This window comes from Rhododendron vialii, chromosome 4a, assembly GCF_030253575.1.
Source record: "Rhododendron vialii isolate Sample 1 chromosome 4a, ASM3025357v1".
Taxonomy (NCBI): Eukaryota; Viridiplantae; Streptophyta; class Magnoliopsida; order Ericales; family Ericaceae; genus Rhododendron; species Rhododendron vialii.
The window spans coordinates 12,128,390-12,155,309 of NC_080560.1; the positions used below are offsets into that span (position 1 = coordinate 12,128,390).

Genomic DNA, 26,920 nt, shown 5'->3' on the forward strand with positions numbered 1-26,920 from the left:
ATCGGGTACGTTTGATGATTTTGGGTACGGCAAGGGTACGGCTAGGGTACGGCATGGGTACGTTTTAGCCCAAAGTGAATTTTTTCAAAAATTTCAGAGATTTTTTTGTAAATAATTATAAAATTTGGGCTAATTGTGTAATTTATTTGTCTTTTAACTCTTATATACGTGACTGAGAGAGGCAGCGATAAAAAAAAAAAGAGAAAAAGAGGCAGCGATGTTGGAGAACTAAAATCACGTAAGTTCTCTCTCTCTCTCTCTCTCTCTCTCTCTCTTCATCTCTTTCTCTCTGTCTCTCCTCTCTCTTTCTCTCTTCATCGGTCTTTCTCTTCGTCTCTCCTCTCTCTTTCTTTCTTCATCCGTCTCTCCTCTCTCTCTCTCTCTCTGTATATATGAATGTATATATGCATGTGTACTGTATGTGTATATATGTTGCCAAGAACTGCATGGAGTTCAACTATCAGATTCTCCTCCTGTTGCTTGCATTTTACAATAAACAAAATGGTACTTTTGAAAAAACCCTTTTGCTTGAGTGTCAAAAATACCCAAATCAGCGAACAAAATTGTCATTCCAACATCCACGCGTTTGTACTGATTTTTTTTTTATAGGCAATATTTGTACCGAATCTCTGATTGAATGCACTGTGATTATTTCATAATTCATAGGGAGATGAGTTCAATGAGCAGTATGGGTTCGAGTTCAACTAGTGGTACTAGTACACCTGTTGATCACGATGAGAATGCTCCCCTATGGGATTATGTGACTAAATTAATTAAAAGGGGTGAAGGGGGTAACTGTAGGCATGTAAAACTTCTAACCTATCACAAATTGCCACGTGTTGATAGGGCATAAAAATTGGCCAATCAAATGTTGCCAAGTGCCTATAAGTCAAAGTCAAAGTTTCATGGACGAGCCAATCGAGTGATGCCAAGTGTCCGTGGTCAAAAGTCATAGACATGTAAATGGACCAATTAAATGGTGCCACATGTCAAAATGACACAGTTATTATTTTATCAAGTCCGGCCAATCAAATTAGGCTAATTGGTGAATAATAATATATAATTACCTTTTTCTAAAAAGGAAAGGTAATTATCAAATTATTATTATTCCTTTTAAATTCAATAAAGGAAATAATTAAAGAGATCAATATGGAAGGTTAGGGTTGGAGTCTCCATCCCACATCCTTATAAATAGAGGTGCTCCCTCTCATATTTTTCCCATCTGACATTGAAGCACACAAGCTCCAGAGCTCTGAAGATTAAAGCCCTCAAGCCCTTCAGAAGTCTTTAAGTCTGCATCCGACAAGAAGGTTCTTCGGATCAAAGCTTCAAAGCTCCAAAGAACATTCAAGTCAAGTCCACATCAAACAAGAAGGTTCTTCAGATCAAAGCTTCAAAGCTCCAAAGAACATTCAAGTCAAGTCCACATCAAACAAGACAGTTCTTCAGATCAAAGCTTCAAAGCCCTGAAGAACGCTCAAGTCAAATCTCCATCATTAAAATCCAAGCATCCAAGCAAGCTTTTGAAGTTCTGAAGATCAAAGCTGCGAAGGCCCTTCAGAATCTTTCAAGTCCACATCAAGTCAGACGCTTCTCAGTTCAAAGCATCCAAGCCCTGAAGAACGTTCAAGCCAAATCCACCAATCATCAGTCTTCTTCTACCAAATTGAAGAAGATCTCAAGTACCAATTTAAGTCAACATCTGCAAATCTGTATTTCCTTTAACCAAATTGAAGAAGATCTCAAAGACCGATTTGAGAAGAAACTCCAAAGCTCTCAAGTCAATATCCAAAAATCCGCCATCTTTTTCAAGCGAATTGAAGAAGATCAAGCAATTCAACTTGAGAAGAAGCATCAAAGCCCTCAAGTCAAAGTCCGACAAAGTCGCCGTCATCTTCGCAAAGACCGCAGAAGATATCGCAGTTCAAATCGAGATCAAGCTGTCCGAAGAGAAAAATCAGAGGATTAATTTTCTTTGAAAATTGCATCAGAGATTGTAACCCTAAATTTCTCAAATTAATAAAATTGACTTATTCAGCATCTTTCCGTCTTTTCCGTAGACTCGAATTTTGTGTGATACAGTAACAACACAAAGTTCAAGTGCAGTTTATGTAACATTGAATTTCAGGGGTCATACATGAGAGTCAAAGCCCATTTGTTGCTAACTAAAGATAAAGGAATTAGAGTGTGCTCTGTTGTGAAGGAGAGGTCTGAACTTCTTGTCGAAATAAAAAAAGCACATGAAGAAGCTGAGAAAAGGAAAATTCTGGCTCAGCCTAAAAACGTTCCTCTACCTCCTCCATCTACGACAATTGGGGGTGTTGGGGGTTTTAGATTGGAGGGTTATGATCCAGAGCCTAAGAAAAGAAAGGCAGCGGGGAACTCTCCCTTAGAGAAGGCGATGACTATGGGTGCTCGAGAAACTTTGCATTCTCATATTGCTCGTATGTTTTACTCGGCTGGCTTGCCTTTCCATTTGGCTAGGAATCCATATTTTATTGCTGCTTTTCAATTTGCTGCTGAGAATAATATTCCGGGGTATGTTCCTCCTGGTTATAACTTGTTGCGGACTACACTACTTCAAAAGGAAAGGGCACACATTGCATTGTTGTTGGAGCCAATTAAAAAAACATGGAATGAGAAGGGCTTAAGTGTTGTTGCCGATGGATGGAGTGATGCACAAAGGAGGCCTCTCATTAATTTTATGGGAGCATCTGATGGTGGAGCTGTTTTCATGAGAGCTGTTAATTGTGAGGGTGAGACCAAGGACAAGACCTTTATTGCTAAGCTACTTGGTGAAGCAATTAATGAAGTTGGACCTCAGAATGTGGTTCAAGTAATAACCGACAATGCTCCCGTTTGTAGTGCCGCTGGATCAATCATTGAAAGTATTTATCCGAAAATCTTTTGGACACCATGTGTCGTGCACACACTTAATCTTGCTCTTAAGAACATGTGTGCTCCAAAAGAAACTGGAGTTGCTGGCTTTGCATTTGATGAATGCCTTTGGATTAAACATGTGATTGATGATGTGATGTTTGTGAAAAATTTCATCATGAACCATTCAACGAGATTGCCCATATTCAATGAATTTGTGTCCTTGAAGTTGCTTTCCATTGCCGACACATGTTTTGCCTCTTCGATAATTATGTTGAAAAGGTTTAAACTTATTTCTCGCGGCCTCCAAGCGATGGTGATAAGTGAGAGGTGGTCTTCCTATAGAGAAGATGATGTTGGGAAAGCAGCATCAGTGAAGGAGAAAGTGTTAAGTGATATTTGGTGGGACAAGATTAATTACATACTCTCTTTCACATTGCCAATCTATGAGATGCTTAGATTTTGTGACACCGACAGGCCATGTCTACACTTGGTATATGAAATGTGGGATTCAATGATTGAAAAGGTGAAGGCATCCATTTATAGGCATGAAGGCAAACTAGAAAATGAGGAGTCAACATTCTATTATGTGGTTTACCAAATTCTAGTTGAGAGGTGGACAAAAAGTAGCACTCCTCTTCATTGCCTTGCACATTCATTGAATCCAAGGTATAACAATTTAAACACTTTAGGTTTTGACTTTTCGTACTGAGCTGAACAAGAATAACAATTTAACTCTTTTCTTTTTATCTTGTAATGTATTATGTAGGTATTATAGTACTACGTGGCTTGTAGGGAATCGTGTTGCTCCTCACTTGGATGAAGAAATTTTGGCAATGCGAATGAAGTGCTTTAAGAGATTTTTTCCGGACCAAGATGAAAGGAGGGTTGTTAACATTGAATATGCTAAGTTTTCTGGTTGTTTAGATGGTTTTGGGGATTCGGACTCAATGGTTGATAGAGGAGTGCTAGAGCCAAGAGTTTGGTGGTTGGTGCATGGAGCTTCCGCACCTATTCTCCAATCTTTAGCCTTGAAATTGCTTAGCCAACCATGTTCTTCTTCATGTCGCGAAAGAAATTGGAGTACCTACTCTTTCATTCACTCCATGAGAAGAAATAAGATGACACCCCAACGATGTGAAGATTTAGTCTTCGTGCACTACAATATCCGTCTTCTTTCAAGGAGGCAACCACTTTACACCGAAGGAGAGACTAAGTTGTGGGACATTTGTGGAGATGCATTTGATTCAATGGGGGGTGTTGGTATGCTTGAAGTTGCTGATCTTTCACTTGATGAGCCAGAGATGGAAGCTGTGATCTTTAGAGATGAAGTCGATGAAGTTCAAGATCCTTAATTCTTAGCTCAACCTATGCTTTATGAAATTATGAACAATGTTTATAAGTACTGTTGATATGTAAGAAACTAGGAACTCGTCTTGCTTTGATCTAAGCACGTTGAACTTGATGTATGAACTTTGAACTTTTATGTATGTTGCTTTTTGTTGATAAAATGGGTTTATATTTCATTTTATGCAATAAAAAATAGAAAAAAAATTATATATATATTCACCGTACCCCCGCCGTACCCGTACCCTACTTTTTGAGGGTTTTGCCGTTTCCCGTACCCGTACCGCGTACCGGTACCCGTGCTCCATAGGCAAGAACTGCCCAAATCACACCGCCGCAACGACCAGTCGGTTTCTTTAGTTGTTGGTTTTTTTTTAAAAGATTTTTGCTGTGCTTATTGTTTATTGCGGGTTTGAGCTAGAGGTCCTTTGGGATTCTCTTTACCTGGACCCAGATTCATTTTTAATTTAGGCGTTTCGTCAGTCCTGCTTCTGCAGGGGATGCTTGTGTCGACGTAGTTTTGGTTCATGCTTATATCATTGATGAAATTTGTATTGCCTTCTAACTTTTAAAATGAAATTGACAGTTTCAAGGAAAAAAAAAACCTAGTAATAACAAATCATCAAACTCATTACGATACGGTTAACGTGAAGATCATCGGTATTAAATTCCCTCCGGATCACCCGGCAACGACACTTGTCCGGTTAACAAATGGGAGGCGCCACGCATCAAATTTCAGAACGTCATGTACTTTTGCTCCTCGAAGCAACAAATCATGTGGCCCCCTCTTAACTTCTTTTTTTTGGCCAAAAATTAATGGGTAATATTCATCAAAAGATATTCATAAAAAAAAGTTTAGAAGTCTATAAATCGGACACTTCAATAGAAAGAGTGCCTCCCTATAAAATGAAAAGAAATCCGTCCAATGGAGGCCAAAATCCCCCGAGGGAGGACAATACCCCATCGAGGAACAAAATAATTTTTGGCTCTAGGCTTTTGAGAACGTCATGTTGTACCCATTGAACTTGGGTTAGCTTTTTTTTCTATAGTTTATTTTTCTAATTTTTTTTATCTTAAAGGGTCATAAATGATTTTTTACTATTAGACTTTCATATGAGAGGCCTTAGGGGCCTAAAGGGTCATCCGGATGAGCTTCAACGAACCTCCGTCAACTTCCAGCTCCCCAACCTCCAACATCGTGGCAAATACCAATCCTTGTCTCGTTGCCATAGCCTCTGGAATTGAAGGGCTGCAGACTCCCTCCAACGGTAGTAATTTTTTTGCGACGATCTTCCGTTGTGAATCCCGTAACAACATGCCTATCCCCCCTTATCGACTATGAACATCCACCTCCCATCAAAATTAAGCTTCACCATTCGAACTCCAGAAGGGCTCCACTCCTGTTTCTCGGCCTCCCCTTTCACCCTGCTGAGTAGTAGGACTCTTGTCCTGGGCATCTTTGGTTGCCACTTAAACAGCCCTTGTGTCATTCCTGGATTTTCCAATTCGCCACACTAGTGAACAAATGAGGGACACGACCCGGTTGCTGTATAAACCTCCTTTCCATCTTGCTAAAAGTGTGGTAAACCAAGACTGAAAATTGTTGGAGCATAAACTTAATTTAGTGCTCTAGCCCAAGAAAATAAAGTCCAAAATAAAAGATATTTTGGCATGACATATAGGTATATAGTTTCTAGAAGAATTTTCGAATATCTAGATTCTAGAAAGTATCTAGAAAAGCCTGGAGAAATATCTTAGATATTTATTATAAGTATTTGCCACTTGTGTAAAATCTAGAACCTACCTAGATATTATTTTGTAAAGTAAAAATCTAGAAACTTCTATGAAGTAGTATAAATATGGATGGATTCTAATCATTTGTACAAAACCAAAAAAATTGTGTTCGATTGTAATACAAAGTGCTTAATTCTCCACTTTAGTATCAAGTACTCTTCCCTCTTCTAGGAAAAAAATCTTTCTAACACAAACACCCAAATAATCATTCTCTTTCCAACAAAAATCTGCCCCATCAATGGCAGCCGAGTCCAGATGTAGAGGCAAGCACTTCCATACAGTTTGCGCGAACTTATAGCGAGCTATTGAATGAACAAGTATTGTATCCGGTTCTTACAAAACACTGGACAAAGAGGGACAGTAGCAATCTTTTTCCGAAGGAGTACTGCCTTGGTGGCATTTCCCACTGCATTTCCCACAAATGTGCTCTTCATCACGGTGGACTTGTTTGTTATGATTCGATCTTAATCCCTCCAATGAACTCGAAAGATCTTGTACATGCCTTGCAAACTCTCATGGGAGTTCTTGCCCATTCTTGCATTTCCGAGAATAGACCAAATAATTGCTAGAGAGAGAGGGTAGTGGACGCGAGAGAGAGATTGTGATGGTAACAAAGAAAATCGACACGACACGAATTGTGGTAGGTCGTGATTGGGTCGAGGATATTTTGAAAAAGTACAGTACGGCATGGTTAGTTAATGGGTCCAGCATGACACGAATCACGCTAGGCACGAGAATAAATGGACTGGGCTGGTACGGCACAACCTATTCGACACTCCTAGTAACAAAGTGTTTTTTCGCCTTTTGTATGACTGAAAACTAAGATTAAACTACCAAAACTACCCCACGTAATTTTGGTCAATCATGGCTAGTATAAGAGATATTAATGTAGTGCGTAATAATTTTGCTTTTGTTTAATTATTTTAATATTTCAATTTAGGTAATTGTCCAAACTCCAAACTAAATATGCCTTTATTTTGTTGTTTTTTCCTGTAAGTAACAAACCAAATGGAAAATGGAATTGATTTGGGGCATCTATATGAAGTATAGGGAAATGTTATGGCATTTGTAGAGACCCGTGATTTTAAAATTTTGTTGCATAATAATTTTAATGTGAAATTATGCTCTAATGTGAGAAATGATGTGTCGCTAATGTGTGTTGGAATGATAGATTGGGAGTTGGTTTGATACAACAATAAGTGGAGGGGTGATTGTGAATTATATGTGTTATATATATATATATATATATATATATATATATATATATATATATATACACACACACATGTGTGTGTGTGGGTTGAGAACCACACAATTATCTTCTCCTCCTCCCTTCTCACATACGTACGCCGGTCTCTCTCTCTGTCTTACCTCCGATGGCACACACACACCTACCTCTCTATCTGTCTAACCTCCGATGGCACACACACACCTACCTCTCTATCTCTTGCTCTCTCTCACTCAACACCACAAAAACTACTTGGAACCACCTCAAATCCATCATCTATTCACGAGTTGAGCTTAGAATTCGTGGGTTGGAACTTGGAGAAGCGTTCCTGAAGGATTTTGAAGTTTGGGAAAAGCTAGGGCTTGATCAATCCTTTTGATTTCGGCTTTAATAATCGAAGTAGAGATTTCTAACTATCTTTATGTGTTTATGAGTTGATTTATTGCCTAGATCGTGCCTTGGATTGTTGTTTTGAGGTTGGGTGTCCATGCTGGAAATCTAGCAAAAATCACGTGCTGATGTAACTGGTAACATCGAGTATTGATACTAAGAATGGGGTGTATAGATACCATTCTCTTTGGATGTTACTGATAACATTGGGCTTTGTCTAAAATATTTCTTCTCTTCTATTGTTTGGACCCTCATCACATCTAACACCGTCTCAACATCTCCGAACCACTCCTTAATATTGAAATATGTGTTCTTTTGGTCATTAGATGTTCTTTCGTTCATAGCTTCGTGTTGGGTAGGACTCGGATATTATAGTACTTTCGGTTGATTATCAATATTAAATAAGATTCGAACTTGACACACTTTTGATCTTTGCTCGGAGATACATTTTTATTGAGCTCATATCCTATCGTTTCATTCCATCTTTTTTACTATTTGTATAGACTCTCATGCTGTGGTTCCTTCTCTGGGGTTATAATACACGCGTTCATGAGTTTGATGATAATCCTTTATGTTGGACACCTAGTATTGAAATGTTTGAACATTAAAAATCATGGAGTATTGGAATGAGAATTATGATACATTATGAATGATTGGGACACTTGAACATAGATTATGAAATTATGACAATAATGGAAAATATGAGATGATACGGTTAACCAATAAACTAACATTAAAATGGTGATGTGATGAGCTGTTATCGGTATTAGATAGGTTATATATAAAAATGCGAGATGAGACGTGATTGAAGTACTCATTGATATGTAGGTGTCACTCTCATAATGATCATCATATGGTTGATGCTATATATTATGAAGTCGTATCGATATGTTTGCATCGTGAGTATATGTTAAATATGGGAATAGACCCGAGTAAAGCTGTGGTGACCTAAGTGCCCTGTGAATACGGGAATAGTCCTGGCTAAAGATGTGGTGACCCTATTAATTACTCTGAGAAAGAGGGAATAGTTCTGGGTAAAGTCGTGGTGACCCTACTGCTCTGTGAAGTTGAGAATAGATCTGGGTAAAGCTACGATGACTCTCTTTCGGTTCGACTCAGGGAAAAGACCTAAGGAAAACCGCGGTGACTCTAAAGGCAACATTGGTTGTATTGAACTAAGAATTTGAATATCATTGTAGTATATGGTGACTAGAGAAAACAGATTTCGTGTGGGGTTTTGACTATGCTATTATTATTATTATTATTATTATTATTATTATTATTATTATTATTATTATTATTATTATTATTATTATTATTATTATTATTATCTGTCATTCGACTATTCATTTGGTATAACATTTGGCAAAGAGTCGTAATTAACCTACCGTAGTGTTACGCGTTGAGGAAGACCTAAATGAGCATCCGCATGTTATGTAACGCCCATAGCCGACCACTAGCTCAATACCTTGATTTTGATCCACAAGCCACACCACATGGCCCAAAAGCTTAAGTACAAGGTACTAGTAGTAGCCCACAAAGTTTGTTATATGCCTAAGATCATTCATGTAGACTTCCAATGTGGGACGAGGTGTTACATGTTAGGTTATAAACAAGAATCCGACTATAGGGGCAGGGTAGATTCCAAGACGTGGTATAAAAGTAAGAGGGTTGGTTCGAGGGAGTCCTTTGAGTTCTTAAACGTCTTGACAATATAGTATGCTCATGCTTGGTTCTAATTGCCATTTTCTAACGATGTGATCTTCTTCCTTTGCACTTGTCTTCTCATATATATACATAAAGTTAGAGTAGATTTTTCTACTGGATTAGTGTAGCTCAACCTATCATTTTCAGGTACAAAACAGAGGCAGTGACATGGGGTGCTATGCTTGCATGTGATCGTACATTTTGAAAGCGACTACAAAGAGTTAATCTCGCATCTCTTATAAACTTTATTTTTGAAAGACGAAATTGTAATCTTATTACTTTTCTTAAATGAAGGATTACTGTAAACTCTTAATTCTCTTTTAATAAGCAATGGTGGTTTTGAGGCCGTTAGGCCAAGGATGTAAATTTGGAAATACTTTGGAGTTTGGAAGTGATCTGCGAATGAGGGAAACAAAATGTCTTTTGGGTAATATTTGTGTTATTGTGAGAATTTTATTTATGGAAAGTCTTTAATATTCATGCTGAAATCGAGGGCGTGACAGCATCCCATGTCTGGGATACCCTATTCCTCCAATAACATAACCACTCGAAAGCATGTACTGCGCCAAAAGAAGCATTTAATTACCATGGTAATAAAACCGTCGGTACAGGGTGGTATTACCGACAATAATGACAAATCCTCACAAAAGGCAATTATGAAAGACTTATTAATGGCATGAATAAAACAGCCTATAAAGATGACTATTAGCGGCGGTAATATGAATCTGCCGGTAAAAGTAACTGTTAACGGCAGTAGCAAAAAAATTGCCTGTAATAATGGTGATTTTGAATATAAGTACTTTTATTTGCCTAATTAAATTCATAATTTTATGTAGCTCATTGGGTAAGTGCTTGAATACTATTCAATGGGTCACGGGTTCCAAACCTGGCAATTTAATTTTTTTTCCAAAACTTTTAGTGGCAGTTGTAAAATCTCCATTAATAGTGTGAAACTTTTACCAGCAGTAAATTACCGCCTTCTTTTTTTTTCTTTCCTAACACTTGTTTTAATGGCAAAACTTTTACCTGCTATTTTGGGACTATTACTGGCGATTTTTTAATGCCACTAAAGCCAAAATTTGGCGTAGCATTAACTATTCAAAGGCATAGCATTTACCATAGAGCAACATTACATTTTTGTGAAGTTCTATGTACATGGGGGAATCATTTATATAACTCGAGGTTAATCTTTTGAGCCACGTGATTAGGCTAAGGGTTAGTATGTTAGCTGGTGCGGGTCATTTTGTAACAGGGTTGGCCGAGGGGTAAGCCCCGCAAGGCCACGGGCTCGGGCAACCCAATACAAAATTGTAAACCCAAAAAAAAAAAAATTAGTTTTCTCGAAACACAACCAACATGATAATATTTAAAGGGATGATCTCCAAGAATTTAGATATTTGAAAACAATATTACCGAGACAAGTAACAACATTGATTCACATCCTTGATTTTATAAGTTCTTATTGAGAAGATGGTTGTTTTCAAATCGTATAGGTTGCTTATCTTATTGAAATTTTGTTGACTATATGGGTTACAGTTACTTCAGCAGAGATGAATTTCCTAAATTGAAGTCGATAGAAATTTACCTTTGAACTACCACAACAAATTATGGATTTTGCTACATATTAGTTTTTTGTCACTACATGTTAGTTTTTTGTCACAACAAAGTTTTGGTAACAAAATATTTTTGTCGCCCTTTTGTCACAACTCACAACAAGCCCGTAGCAATAAGTTTGTTGTGACAAAATCTCAAACTCGTCAAGAAACCAAAAATTATGGTGACAAACAGGGTTTGTCACAAAAAGTTTCAATAGTGGCGACGAAATATTTCTTCACAAAATGTAATTATTTTGTTGCCATTAGTGATAAGTGCCAAAATATACATATTTTGGTCCTCCAATCTATATTTATTAGTCTTTTATATTTGTTAACTAATTTTTATTATGTGTTTTTATATTTATAGGTTGCTCGAGCCCGTTGTCCACAACTTTGGATTAAAAAAAAGATTTTAAAGAAATTTGGAGTTAAAAATGCAATGTACTTTAAAGTTAATTTTGTGAGTTGTTATTATACATAGTCCGAGGGAGCTTTGTGTAATTAAAGTATGTTTTACCCTGTATAAGGAACAGAGTAATGACTTCGGCGGAGCTTTTGGAAAAAGGGGTTTGTTTTTACGGAAGAAAAGAAACGACGAGGCTGCCGAACGGGCTGCCATCAGGATTTCTTCGTTCCGAATATTATTTAGTTTTTTTTGAGAGTTATTTTTTTTTCAAGTTATTTGAAACTTTGTTTAATTACTCGTATTTCGGTAATTCGTTTTAATTTTTATTCTTTATAAAAGTTGTTCGTTGGTTCTTATTTAACTTAGATCTTTTGTTTATTTTTCGTATCGAATAATAGAAGCATGTTTTCAATTAGGGTTTCTTCTGTTTCTTGCTCAACGATTAATGAGTAGTCGTATAGGTAGGGTCGCAGAGTGATTAGCATACCGTAACCAGTCCAGGCACTGCTCCTATTTCCAAATAATAAAGAAAAAGCAATTTAAGTTATTAAAGAACATTAGTTAAACAAACCCAGGCATCGTCGGAGCCCATGTGAACGGGAGAATGGGGGTCCAAAACCTATTCTTCGCTTCGCATAAGTGAATGGCGACCATAAGGATTCGCATCTCTCGGGGTATCTTTTTCTCACTAAAATCGAACGTTTTGAGAACACTGAATGGAGCAGGCTAATCAGGACTGGTTGCGAGTGCTATAAACCCTACGACTGTACCTCCTTTAAATTATTCGAAAAAAACAATCAATTTCTTAGGTTTTCATTAATCTCAATCAATCGACAAGGGGTTCACCTAAGAGCCCGTTAAATTAGTAACAACCCGAGTTTTTAATCAATACACATCACCGTCTTTGTGGATTCGACTTTGGTCTTACCGGATATTGTGCTACGTCGGTCTCCGCCCTACGTTTGGGACAACCCATTAATTTAGGATTAGGAAATCGTCAAGCAATTAGATTGACATTTATCACAATAAACTATTCCTACGAGGTATAAAAATATAGTGATGACAAACATTTTTGTCACAAAAACTCCTACTTTGTTTTTAGAAAGTTGTTGAGGCAAAATAAACTTGTTACGATTGGTGGTCTAAATTTTGTCATTATAAGCTTGTGGTGAGAAAATATCCATTTGTCAAAAAAATGGAACAAGTATAGCATTCGAATGACTATCATATGTTCAAGTATAGCAGAAAACTTAGTTTGTAAACAAATACATTGAACGTATAGAATTTAAATGTCATTAGCAACTCACTTTTAACAGTGGTCGATCTGAACCGTTAGGACTTCATGTCTCACTGATTCCATGGTTGTCATCAAATCAGAGATCATCGAATATGGGCGACTGCCTGATCCGACAATATTTGATGCATCCCGAGGCATTAATTTATTAGATTACAAGACGTGACCCCACCAACGTCTTTATTTTTCGATCCGAACCATCTATCTTTTACATATTACGGAGTTTATTACTCATACCAAGAATAAAGTTGATCGGATATCACTACATGTTTGATCGGACGATAACTATCATCCAAGAAAAAGAATTATGTCTCAATCAAGGAGCTTTCTAAACCCAATTGAGCCCAATTTTTACGATATTGATTTGATCAATAAACACAACAAAAATCAACAGCATCGACTATTAAAATAATTTTGTCTTATTGAGATGCGCTAAATAATTGTATCGAGAATATTAGAAAATGTATAACATAATAACATCATTAGATTTGCTCGAGCAGTTGTTTTTTTTCTTTCGGTATATTAATCTAGTGCTTTTCTTAGGCGCTAGTAAATGAGGAGTCTATTCCAACACTTTTTGTGGGTGTTGGTAATTAGAGGGTCTATTCCAGAGCTTTTTTTGGGCCGTTGAAAAATATCTAAACGATATCCGCTAGTAAACGAATTCCTTGGGTGGGGCACTATATGTAGATATGGGTAACAGATCGTGTCGGGTCGGTTCGTGTCAATCGGGTTCGTGTCACAAACCACCCAACCCGACCCCGACCCATTTAGAATTCGTATTTCTCGAGTCATGTCATTTTCGTGTTTTGTGTCAGAAATGCTCAACACTAACCCGTTAACTTCGTGTTCGGTTCGTGTTGTGTTATTGTGTCTGTTGCCTAACTCTATATAGAATTACAGATATACCATATATTTTATACTTCCTCCGTCCCATAATGTTTGGTATTTTTAGAAATGCGTGCCATTTTTAAATTACATATATCTTTCAATTCATAATGTTTTAGGCGATTTTTTGAACTTTGTTTAATATAACAAATTAAACTCTATCAAACAAGATCCATATTACTTATAAAAAAAATTATGGATTAAAAGATATAGTTAATTTTTTCATAAGGTTGGAATAGTAAAAGTGCCAAACATAATGGAACGGAGGGAGTATATATATATATATATATGTGTGTGTGTGTGTGTGTGTGTGTGTTCGTGTTAATGGGGGATACAAATTAGTAACCATATTGGTCGTGTCTCGCGTGTTCAATCTGAACCCGATTTATTTAAAATTCGTGTTCTCGAGTTGTGTCATTTTCGTATTTCGTGTCAGAAATGTTCAACTCTAACCCGCTAATTTCGTGTCCGATTCGTGTTGTGTTATCGTGTTTCATATCCGTTGCCCAGCTCTAACTATATGGGTGTATTGCCTATAAACCCACTAAATGTGTCCAATCATTACAATTTGATAACAAAAATATATTACAGTAACAGTAGTAATTCATTGTTGTGACAAAATATTTTGCAACCTCAGAGTATTTAAATAAAACTGTATTGCCACAAATTTATGGTGACAAAAATATTTGGTAGCAAGACTAAAAACTATTGCACCCAACTCTCGTGACGAAATTGGTATCGTTACCATAGCTCTCCCTTGTATCTTTGCTGCCACACACAAGATTTTGTCACAACAAATCTCTTGTGACAAATAATTTTGCTGCAAGAACCTACAACAATAGCAAGGAATTTTTTTTTTGTCACCATACCTACAATCCCAAATCTTTTGCAACAAAACAAATTGTAGCAATCATGATTTCTTGTTGTGACAAACGATTTCGTCATGGTATATCTGAAACAAGCCTTTATTGTGCCAAACTTCTTGTGACAAAATTTTTATGTGGCAACATTTAATTCCCGTCGGCGGGAAACTTTCCCGCCCTTCTTCTTGTGACAAAATTAAAATATTGTAACAAAATCAATTTTGTCACAACAACTTCACCGTCAGCGGCTTAATGCTACAAAATTATATTTCGTCACAACAAGTGAACATGTTGTGACAAAATTAATTTTGTCAAAACGAATTTCGTAGCAAGATCTAAAATTTGTTGTAGTGTACCGTTTCACGAGAGAGATTAAGTGTATTGGTTATGATCTAATCTTAACTGAAAATGAGTACTTGGATAAATTAAAATATGATGACTTAATTAAAAATTTTGCTTCAAAAAATGTAAGGAGAAGTTATTTTCTTTAAATCAAATATTGCTAATCATAAATCACTATAAAGGGGTTACATTTTGAATTTTTTTTTTTGTATATAATTCAAGCTAAAAACATAGTGTTAACCTTGATTTTTTTTTTGACTTGTATGTTTATTTATTGAAATTCCAACGTTGCTACTTCAATCAATCGACAAGCAAAAGTAAAGAATTGAATCGAAAAATAAAAACTTATAACCAAAAGCCCAAAAAAAGCTCATGTAAGATGGAAAAGTTTTATTAAAACAATTTGTTCTTGGTGTCATTTTATATGACTTTTTTCTACTTTGTTCTATATTATTATACGTTTCTGATTCCTCTCGTTGAGACAAATGTTCAATCCTAGTAATAATTAGGACAAAAAGCTAACATGAAATTACAAAACATAAATAATATTGAAAAAATACCAGAACAATAATTTCGAAAGAATGGGGAGCTGAGAACAACACAACATTTTTATTTTTCCTTAGTAAAGCAACAAAACATAGCTTCTTTTATTATTTCAACGAACGACAGAAACATAGGCTCGACCCTATTGCAAATTCAATAATGATAATGATACTAATATTATTAATTAAGATAAAAGGCTGTGGAGGAGTAACTATTCAGAAATCCCGGAGCACTCCAGAACATCCCAGCACCACACATTTATGTGACGTCCACATACTTGGTCGTTGACTCCACAAAAATGTGTGGTATTGAAATGTCCCGGAGTTCCACTTGGCCGTACTACAGGAGCACTGACTAATTAGACCTTGAGGAGACAGAGAGGTAGCCTCCATTATTCAGAACTAAAATGACCCAAAGTTTTCCAAACCCACAAATAGATTTATGGTGGATTTAGCTAAATATTGCCTTTGCGTTTTAGAAGGGCAAAATGGTAAACATCTTGTCTGACCACCTTGTCGTAGAGCAGTTGATTCTTTTGCAGATTTTGCCCAAAGAGATGAAAGAGTTGGTCCATGTTTTCACTTCCGAAATGATCCTGCATGAGGTTCTCCTTGATAGCTCTTACGTCTGCACAAGTCCTTTCGATATCCAAGGGCTTCGAGTTGTAGTTGGATGGGTGACTCAAAGAACAAATTTTCTCAATGGTGAAACATTTGTTCATTTCGACGACCATCTTCACCTCCTCAATGCTTGGCAAATACAGAGGCAAGTTGAATGAGTCTACTTTTTCTTCAGTTATGTTTCCCTGTATATCAAATAACCCCGAACTAGATATATATTACATAATAACGTGACTTCAACTGTGTGTGTATTGTGTACTAAGCTAGTAAAAAATATCGAATTGAAATACGTTTCTACTTACAAGTTTACAAGAATGTAACCTTAGATAGGGCGTGTTTATTTGCCCGCATTGGAGCATAAGATGGGACTATTACTCAGTAACATTAATGTAACTCAAATCATTGGTTCCATTGTATTTTTTTTTATGTACTGAGGTAAGCTTAGGAACTTTTGTTCTTTTGACCATGCACGTTAAATATTCTCGGGGTAAATTTCAAATATGGTCCCCATAGTTTGTCAATTTCAACCCACTAGTTTATTTTTCGCCTAAATTACGTCCTCTTGCTGTCGGTATTATTGGAGTGCCGACGGAACTCATAAGAAAAATTAATAGTTTCCCCCACAGGGACGAAGCTGAAACATAGACAAACTAGTTTGCATTTTGTCTCAATTCCGTCCCTCTAGGAGCGAGATGTTGATTTTGCCCATGAGTTCCGTTGGTTCTAATAAAACCATCAGCGAGAGGGACCAAAGTGATCATGAGATGTAATATAAATTATAGGATCGCAAATGGCACAATAAATACTACAGAGACGAAATTGAGATTTTCACAAACTTTACCCATATTCTTACCATCTTCACCATGTCAGCTAAGCTATCTCCCAAGAGTTCGCAATTTAGGCCACCACCAATCTGAGATGGAAGGACCTTAGAGTTGGGAACACCAGAGATTTGAACCACCACCAACCCTCCCTCGACAAGCTCTTGAGCCCTAGCTTTTAGAAAGGCATCCGTGTCTGCCTAAAACTGAGCAAAGTAAGCCTCGGTGACTTCTTTCTCGTTCCCTGCACAGTAAATCTTACCCTTGTTCCATGCTGGAGAGCCTTTGTCCATAACTTCTGGGGGAACCTTGGAGAGCCACTGAAGAGCGTAAGACGAGTGCGCGATGTGGAGAGAGGCTTCCGGAAGCAACTGACAATGGAAAGAACCCGGCACACCGACAGCAAAGTATGGTCGGTTTGGAGGCAAGGTCTTGAAGAGGGTGTTGAAATCATTGTCGACGTGATCATTGAAGAAGACGTGGAATTCCGGAGTGGTTTTTCGGAGATTAGCTTCTTGAGTGGATTGGAGCTTGAGCATTACGGCTTCCATAATATTTTTCATGGCGAAGAATGTGTTAGGTCCGGTAGAACATCCAAAGTCAGCTATTCGAAATGTTTTTGGTAAGGTAATGTCAAGCTTCACGGGGATTGTTTCAAAAATTACACCTTTTGAACCTTCTACTGCTCCTCTCTGCATTAGGTTCCAAGAATGATCATTTGTGCATTAATACAGCATGAATAATGTAGAGAGAGAGAGAGAGAGAGAGAGAGAGTGCCTGATAAATGGAATTTTGAAAATAGCTGTTGTCTCCATCTCCTCCATTCATGGGACGTGAGTCCGAAATTTCCTTTGTAGCTATTGTTGGAGCCATAATCTCTCTCTCTCTCTCTCTCTGTGTGTGAATATGTGTGAGGGAGAAGGTAACGGAGGTGGGAGAACAGCCACAGAGGCATGGTGGGCTTTATAGGCCTGGCTAGAGCCCGACTCTCCATAATACTCCTTCCGTCCCAAAATGCTTGTCCGGTCCGCAAAATAGAGTGTTAAAAAATAATACAATTTTTGCAAGAAAAAATCAAAAAATTTTAACAATTTACTAGATATCAATGAGTATTTTTAATTTGTGAAAAAAGTTTGAATTTTTTCTTGAAAAAATTGTATTATTTTTAACACTCCGTTTTGCAGACCGGATAAATATTTTGGGACGGATGAAGTATATTAATAAGATTCATTTGCTAGCTAGCCCAATAGTTGTTTCCGTTGTCTTTTCTGTTTTGAAAAATGACGGCCTAGGTCGTGTTTTGATAATTAATACCTGCTAATAATATTTTCAGCATTAACAAATGTTCTTAACTTGTCTTTGGCGAGTATTATGTAGAAACTTTATGTCCATCTCAAAATTAATTGGTAATGAGTAGAGAGGTCTCAAATGTTATTAAGTGATCATCCATTCCACTCCCAAGCAATGTGGGACTTTATTTTCTTAACATCTTCCCTCACGTGCAGCCGTATTTGATGTCTGTCACGTGTGGCGACTTTTGGATCCTATCATCGTGCAGTCTTTTTGCTGGTCTGTCATCGTGGGGTGTGGATTGTGAATTTTATAAAATGTGGGGTGGAACGGGACCCGCTCTGATACCATGTAGAAACTTTATGTCCATCTCAAAACCAATTGGCAATGAGTGAAGAACTTTCAAATGTTATTAAGTGATCACCCATTCATATGGAAACTTTATATCCATCTCAAAACCAATTGGCAATGAGTGGAGAGGTCTCAAATGTTATTAAGTGATCACCCATTCCACTCCCAAGTAATGTGGGACTCGATTTTCTTAACATATTAATTATCAAAATACGTCTTGGGCTGTCATTTTCCCTTTCTTTTCTTTTTTTTTTCAAAAATTGAGAAGATAAATTATAGGATTGTATTAGTAATAGCCCAGCGGCATTTATATAATGGAGTTTATTACAAAAATTTTGGATAAAGCCGAACTAACAATCTAAACTATTGTAAACGAGAAAACTACAGGGTAGTCGATGTCTTTCACCCCGACTCAGACATTGAGCCTGAAGCAAAAAGCGGCACTCGCAATCTATTGTATATTCAATCAGCAATCTGAAACGAGATAAAGTGCTAACCAAAAATAAAAATGAGATAAAGTATTAACCAAAGATAAAAACAACAAATATCCAAACGATCAGAAGAACTTCATCCAAGCATGATCGCACCAATAAACTTCTAAAAAACTACAGATTTGATAAAGCTTTCACGAGTTGCCCCGCCAAAATTAAACATCATGCATGAGGTACGTACAAGTACTATTGACACGGATATCATTGTGAAGCAACATTATCTCTGAAAAAACCCGATCTGTAAATAAATATTCGTCCATACATAAAATTAAACTCTCGAAAAAACGAGAGACATAACTCTCACATATATATTTGGGAGAGCTGCTACACACACAGCAGTCTGTGCACAGATTTTTTTGTGGGGCCCACCACGGGTCCCACACAAATCATCCGAGTCGTTCATTAAATGTAAAACAGTTTTTCAAAGGTCCCCGTAAAAAATAGGCTCAATCCAATACCTATAGGTGCTTCATCCAACCATCTAACTTTTCATTCAGATTTTCGGTTAATGAAAAGTTATGTGGTTGGATCGAGCACTTATAAGTATCGGATTGAGCTTATTTTTTATGTGGTCCTTTGAAAAAGTGTTTTACATTTAATGAACGGCTTGGATGATTCGTATGGGACCCGTGGTGGGCCCCACAATAAAATCTGTGCACAATCTGTGCACAAAGTGTATATGTGTGTAGACTTTCTGTATATTTGGAGTTAGGTGTAGTCTATATATATTTGGAGTTAGGTGTGTGCGTGCTTCCACATGCATCGACTATCAAGCCTCACTTCCATGATCAAAAGGGTCTATCTCTGTTCTAATCGTCTTGGAATTCGCAAGACTCATTTACTATCCAACAAGTTAGTGTGAAAATTGGAAGGAGTGCTAGTCAACGATCCAAGGTGCCACCATAAATGATGTACATTAAAATATGAGATTTTATAATTAGCTCATTTCCAACCCAAACTCGGGGAAAAAAACATATGGAAGACCGCCGGGATTTGGGTGGGGATGGGAGGAGGAGGCCAGGGTGGGTTAAAATGGTCATTCCCACGTACTTATATCCACCAAATCAGCAGTTGCCATAACAGAAGTGTCAAACGAGCCGGTTGGCACGATGCGACACGCAGTGGTGCAACTAGGATTCGAACCCAGGGGTGACACAGTTCAATAGAAATCTAGTTATATGTTGTGCGAAAAAATATACTTTAAAAAAAATATTTAAGTGTGAAGCCATAAAATTAGGTTTTGTTGTGCAAATTTTTTTATTTTTTATTTTGAAAAGGAAACAAAGACTTGCTGCAACTCTCTTGTGGTATGAAAAATGCAAGACAATACGATATTAATTATTCTTGATTGGAGCTTAGCATTCTCCAAATTGCATTTTTTAACAATATTTGTATAAAGTATTAGTTTTTTTCATACCCATAAATATTTAATCGAACGTACCACATTTTAGTCTATAAAATAATTACGTGTTCGTATGGATCATGGAAAAGTTTTAATTTCCAAATGGATCATATTCCTTCCAATCGCTATTAGTGGGAAAAAATTACAAATCTTTTGAGAACTTATGCACAGAGAGAGAGAGAGAGAGAGAGAGAGAGAGAGAGAGAGATTTAAAAAGGGGAAAACAAATAGGGTGTTTGCCTTGCCACGAGTTCGAAACCTAGCACAAGGGTGCTAGCAAGGAGGCACTTTGCCACCCTACCAAGCATGCCTTTGTGTAGAATTTTTCAAGTATTACTCTCCATCCCGATTTGTTTATTTAATCTCGGGTTTCCAACTTATTAAGGAAACAAAATCTTATCCATTGATTTGAAAATTTACATAATCCGATTCATTGATTATAAAATTGGATATTCAATTTGGGACATACACAAGTCAAAAAGGGGACAAACAAATTGGAACGAATAGAATAATATTTAACCTTACTATATGCCTATATACTTTTTTTTTTTTGGTATTTTTGAAACGGAGGTGGTACGTGTCACCTCCCCCACTAACTACCACCGCCCCTGACGACACGTTTAAATGTGGCACAATATGGTATGAACACAATTTTAGATGGGCACGGCATGGGTACGACATGGAAGTAGGCCTAACACAACACGATTCTAGAAGGGCACAACAAGGGCACAAAAGGCATGATACGAGGCACGACACAATAAATACTAATTTTTAACACCACAAAAAATATTAAATTTTTATGTTATACTCTAACATAACATAACATTATATGCTGTTTGTATTGAGAAAAATGTTACAATATTGTAGCCTATCTAACATCGACAAAAAAAACCTATCTGACAATTATTTGTTTTGAAATTATATGGATAAGCATATATATAGATTTAGTTGGAAAAAAAAAATTCGATGAAACTTGGTTGGAGATGTGCCAGCATGGGCACGACACATTTAAAAAACGGCACGACACGATTAAAAAATGGTACGGCATGATTAAAAAATGACACGGCACGTCGTGATTAAGTAAAGGGCAAATTTTCGTAATCGTCCCTCTAGTTATACGGTTGTCTCAATTTCGTCCCCGTAGTTTGTTTACGTTCCAAATTGGTAAAATCATTAACACCATTAATGAAACTAACAAAAAAAATATGATTAAAAAATTAAGTGTTCCAATTTTTAATCCGGTTGAACCAGTGCGAAGATCTTATTTTTTCTTATCATTTTATCCTAGATGGTCGTAATGAATTTTTTGTTCTAAGGCTTTTCAACGAGCACCCGAAGACTCCTTATTTAGTTTCAGGGCTCTCTTAGGGTGCTCATTGAAAGACCTTAGAGCCAAAAATCTATTATGACCATTTAAGATAAAATGATTAGAAAAATAAGATCTTCGCACCGGTTCAACCAGATTGAAAATTTGAGCACTTAATTTTTTAATCATATTTTTTCTGTTAGTTTCATTAACGGTGTTAACGATTTTACCAATTTAGAACGTAAAACAAACTACAGGGACGGGACGAAATTGAGACAACCGTAAAACTAGAGGGACGACTACGAAAATTTGCCCTTAAATACATGGGCCTGCGCGACATGACACTTAGTACGGTTGGCACGTAGCTAGCTAAACGGGACGGGTCATGCCAGCCCAGCCTATTTGACACCTCTAGCTATAGATTTAAATATTCGCGGCCATGTAGCAGTTTTTCTGTCCTTTGGTACTGATACACCGGTGTTTTTAAAAATTTACACCCGTATTGGCCGATTTTTGCAACGTATCGATTTTAATCTGTTTTTTCTTTGTTCGTTTCATCACCTCTACATGATCGATATAGGCGCCTTAGGTGCATTGGCGCTAAAAATAATTTAAAAAAAATTCACAACTGCTACACTGAATACTTGCTAACATATCAATTGATAGTCCCGCTACCCTTACGCTGTCTTCTACCGTTATTTAAAACCTTAGTTGGCGCACCACTTAATTTTCTGTGAATATAAATAATAAAATTACTATTATTTTGTTACTTCATCTATTTCTTTTTACGTGTTAACGACTACGGTTCTGCATGCCATTTTCAATTGCTCATATTTTTCAATGTATCTCGTTAAAAATATGAAATATGTATCTTATTTGATATATCTCAATTTTATTTATAAGAAAATATTGAAATTAAAAAACATAAAACAGAATAGACGTCGATATATATATATATATATATATAAGTTATTGAAAATAGCACGCAGAATCGTAATAGACACTTGAAAAAGGGACAAAGAGAGTATAACCTAATCTTTTCGATGAGTGATGTGGTTGAGGAGTAACTGGTAGAAGTGTTCCTAGACTTATAACTTGTAGGCTTCAAAGAACACATGGTTTAAGGAGATGTGCAAAGGCAAATCCTTCATTTTTTTTCCGTTGAGATTAAAGAAGTTTTTCCCTTTTTTCTAGTGATGAAAGTCATTGATTATTTTATTTGCCAAGTTGCCATTTATGGGAAAGCAGAGTCAATCACAAGACTATGGGCCGACAGCTGAAACAAAAACAAAGACTATGGGCCGACACTCGAATTTCACCTCGAATCTCTATTGTGATGCTTCTCTCGCTCATGCCTGTTTTTGGTTTTCTTTAGTTTTTTCCTGGCCTCTCCTGACTCTTGGTTCTCGCTCTTGGCTTCTCCTGCTTTTGTCCTAGCTCTTGATTTCTCCCTGTTCTCACCCTTGGCTTCTCTTGGCTTTCACGGTTTCACCTGACTCTTTGTTATTTTTGGTTGTGTTCTTGGCCTCTCCTAGCTCTCGGTTCCTAACTGTTCTTGGTTTCTCTTGGCTACTTGAATTTGAGGAGAGATGTTAACATATTACTAGAAAATATTATGTTACCATATTGTGTAGGTTGATGTTTCTTAGCAAGTTAGTCTTAGTTTCTTTATAACGCATGCTATAGTTATATTTTAGATGCAATCAATAATAGTGCACCAAAGCAAGTTTCCAATCAATTGGTACTTTTCTAACCGTGACATTAAACAGGAGTGAAAAATTCTACTGGAAATTATATATTTCTCTAAGCTAGAACCAGTACATGCACGTACCACGGTCCACGGTGGTTAGGAGTCTTAGGACAACTCAGTACGTAAGGGAGCCCAGCTGGAAAACAATGGCTGGACCGGCGTACGTGAAGATGACTGGTTTTCTCCTCCTCTTGCAAGCTTCCTCAGCAGTGGACCAATGATTTAATTAACGCCCGCTATGTAGCTTAATTATCGGCTGTTACCAAGCAGTTTTTTCTTTCTCGAGTTCCGCTACACCAAGTTATACTTGTGTTATAAAAAATTCACACCCGTACCAGCCGATTCAAAATCTTTTCCAAGATTGAAAAAGTTCCCCCCGCTCTCTCTCTCTCTCTCTGAAAATAAAAATCGCTCAAAAAATGTAGTCAAACTCTGGCACTGGCTCCAGTTGATGTTTCTAAACTTAACGGCCACTTCGGCGGTTGTTGAAAGTTGAGTTTCAAATGGGCTAATTTTCCTTTCACATCCCTTCGTTTTGTCGGCAACCAAAGAGGAAGAGCAGATCGAGTGTAGCTTCATTAGCGACAATGGTTCGGATTTCATCAGTTAGATTGTTGTTGTTGCTGTTGTTATGGTGGACGTGTGCTGCAATGGGATCAGTGGCAAAGGCCAGTGATCAGTACGGTGGCGTCAAGTACAAAGACCCGAAGCAGCTGGCAGCGGTTCGAGTGAAGGACCTTCTTGGTCGGATGACTTTGGAAGAGAAGATTGGTCAGATGGTGCAGATTGAAAGGGGTGTTGCCACTGCCGAAATCATGAGAAACTATTCCATAGGTATACAACAAATGAAAATCCCTGCAAATTCAACTCCGGAATGCTAGCCTGTTTCCTTTTGTTTCAAGAAAGTGAAAAATATTTGCAATCTTATTTTTTGATCTTTCGCTGTGGTGTAGATTTCGTGTTTGAAATCTAGAGATTTGAATATCGACCGATGCGCAGCAGTTTTTGGGCCCCCAATACCACTACACCCCAGTATACCGGTGCTATAAATATTCACATCGGTATCGCCCGATTCCTAATAACGCAACGCTTTACATATCCGAATTTTTGCGTGCTTCACCATGGCTGGGCCGATACTGCGCCGCTGCAGCCTGTTCAAGTGCTTTGGCACCAAAACTAATTTGAAATATGTCACCACAACCGCTACAATCGATTCCCGCTATTATCATCCGATAGTCCTGCTACAAATATAATCTTTCACTCCCTCTATTTGAAACCATGGTATGAATGAATTTGGCTTGTGTAAAAAGTATTCCGTAATCCACTCACTATCATTTCGGTAGAATCGGTACTCACTGGTGAAAGATCATATCGCTTGCCCGTTTAGCCTGGGCAATCAAACATACATGTCCGGTGTCCCCATACTTACTTGGTAACTTAGGTTAGGGTAACTAATTCAATAATTTGATGCATCACCTATCTGGGGATACGGGGATGCTGCCAAGCAGTCCCTACCGAGCGCCCCGCTTGGCAGTGTCCCCGGATCCATCCGGTCCGGACCCAGCAATTTCAAAGGCCAAACAACACTACCATCCAAGGCCGAAATACATGGGAATTTTATTTTGGGCTGTTGTTGTGCAGGCAGTACACTGAGTGGAGGGGGAAGTACATCTCTTCTAAATGCTAGTGCAGAAGATTGGGTTAGGGGTTGTTCTTTTAAATAAGCCACTTGGCTTATTTTTTTGTTCTTATTCAAATTTTTTTCATATCACTTGGCTTATTCTTATTTTTTTGGGAATTATTGCATCTTCATGACGAGAGAAATCTAAAAAGTATAAAATTTTTATCGAAATCTAATATTTTTTAAATAAAAACAAAAAAAATGGCTTAATGGCTTATTTTTATCTTTATGTGGCTTTATTTAGCTTATTTTTGACGGGAAAGCCAATGGCTTTTTTAAAAGAACAACCCCTTAATATGGTTAATGGGTTTCAGAAGGGATCGTTAGCCAGCCGTTTGGGGATTCCAATGATATATGGGATCGATGCTGTTCATGGACACAGTTGATCTGTCTACAATGCTACGATAACATTGAACTTGCAGCCACCAGGCAAGTAGAAAACTATGGTTTCTTTTCTTGAATGCTTTCCTTATTGCAGGTTTTTGAATTTCACTATGCCCTATTCTGAGTAAGTTATGCTTTTGGAAAAAAACTCCTATACTTCCAGCCTTCCATGCTCCTCAATATTGTTCTAGGATATCCGTCCCCAACTCAATATTGTTTGGTGGAAGCTGACAAATTCCTTCCTTCCTAAGTTCGTCGTTACTTTTGTGTCTATTGGGTTTGTGAAACCTGATTCAGTCTTGCTTTGCCACTTCGCTCACTATGTCGGGCTTGGGATAGGGCTAGGCTAGCCCCAATTGCCCAATTGGGGAACCACCCAAAATCTCTATGTTGCGCTTTTCCGTTTCCGTCATTCAACTTGATTTATTATTCATGCAATTGTACATATGTTTAAACGATTCCACAACAAGTTGTAGTACCAATGTCAGTTTAATCGAGAGTTGTTATAATTATCCACTACATTCTTGCAAAATATTGGAAATTAATTAGGCATTATCTCGAGTCCTTGATAGTTATAACTCACTCATACACAAATTAGTTTGCATACATTAATTGTTACTCAAATAAAAACAATGGTACGGATACAACTTTAAAACACAACTCTAGACAGAACTATGTCCAGAGCCGTCGAATGCACATGGGCTTACACCCAACAGCTCCGGACACAGTTGTATTCATACACTTTTTGTATAAAAATAGACTGATTAAACTTCTTATTGATGCACTGTTTCTGCTGCTTGTGTATTGGTCTTTAGATTGTTGCAACGGCCGGTCATGAGTAGACTATTATCGAAATACTAAATTGCAGTCTTCTAATATACTTAACTGCACCAGGGATCCTGAACTTGTGCTGTGCGTAGAATCGGCAATGCAACTGCTCTTGAAGTCAGGGCTACTTGAAGTCACTCCGGCATCTATCTGATTTCTCCTATGACTCTGCCCCAAAAAGGAATGAGGCGGGGACAAGGGATTGTAAATCCAACTCTGACCTACCCGTTGTCATCCCTATTCGTAACTCGCTGCGTACAAGTGGTTATATAGCCTTATGATCTTGTTCATAATTTAAGTATCTTTTTTCGTTCTTCTCATTTACCCAATAATCTTGCCAATCAAAAATAAATAAATAAAAATTATCCAACAATCCCATATCATAGAATTGATCACTTTATATGCCTTTCAAAAAAAAAAAAAAAACTTTATATAAAAATTCTCCATATAATCCAACCTGGTTTATTGGCCTTTTCTTTTTTCTTACCTCGCTTATTTGTATGGCAGGAACAAGGTTGCAGCTTGTGCAAAGCATTTTGTGGGAGATGGTGGGAACAACCAAGGTGTTAATGAAAACAACACGGTGATCGACAGAAACTGTTTGCTAAGCATTCACATGCCTGCCTATATTGACTCGATCTCTAAAGGTGTATCAACGATCATGGTTTCCTACTCTAGCTGGAATGGCAGAAAGATGCATGCCAACCACGATCTAATTACTG

At 37.3% G+C, this 26,920-nt stretch overlaps 1 protein-coding gene and 1 pseudogene across 1 annotated transcript; one reads left to right on the forward strand and one right to left on the reverse strand.

The window, feature by feature from the left end:
• The first annotated feature begins 319 nt into the window (after positions 1-319).
• On the forward strand, positions 320-4,232 carry LOC131323681 (uncharacterized). Its single transcript, XM_058355527.1, has 3 exons — positions 320-805; positions 2,096-3,546; positions 3,647-4,232. The coding sequence occupies exons 1-3, from the start codon at positions 638-640 to the stop codon at positions 4,230-4,232; spliced, it is 2,205 nt and encodes a 734-aa protein (XP_058211510.1). The 5' UTR covers positions 320-637.
• An 11,199-nt stretch (positions 4,233-15,431) lies between these two features.
• On the reverse strand, positions 15,432-17,632 carry LOC131321796 (loganic acid O-methyltransferase-like; annotated as a pseudogene).
• Between the last annotated feature and the right edge of the window lie 9,288 nt (positions 17,633-26,920).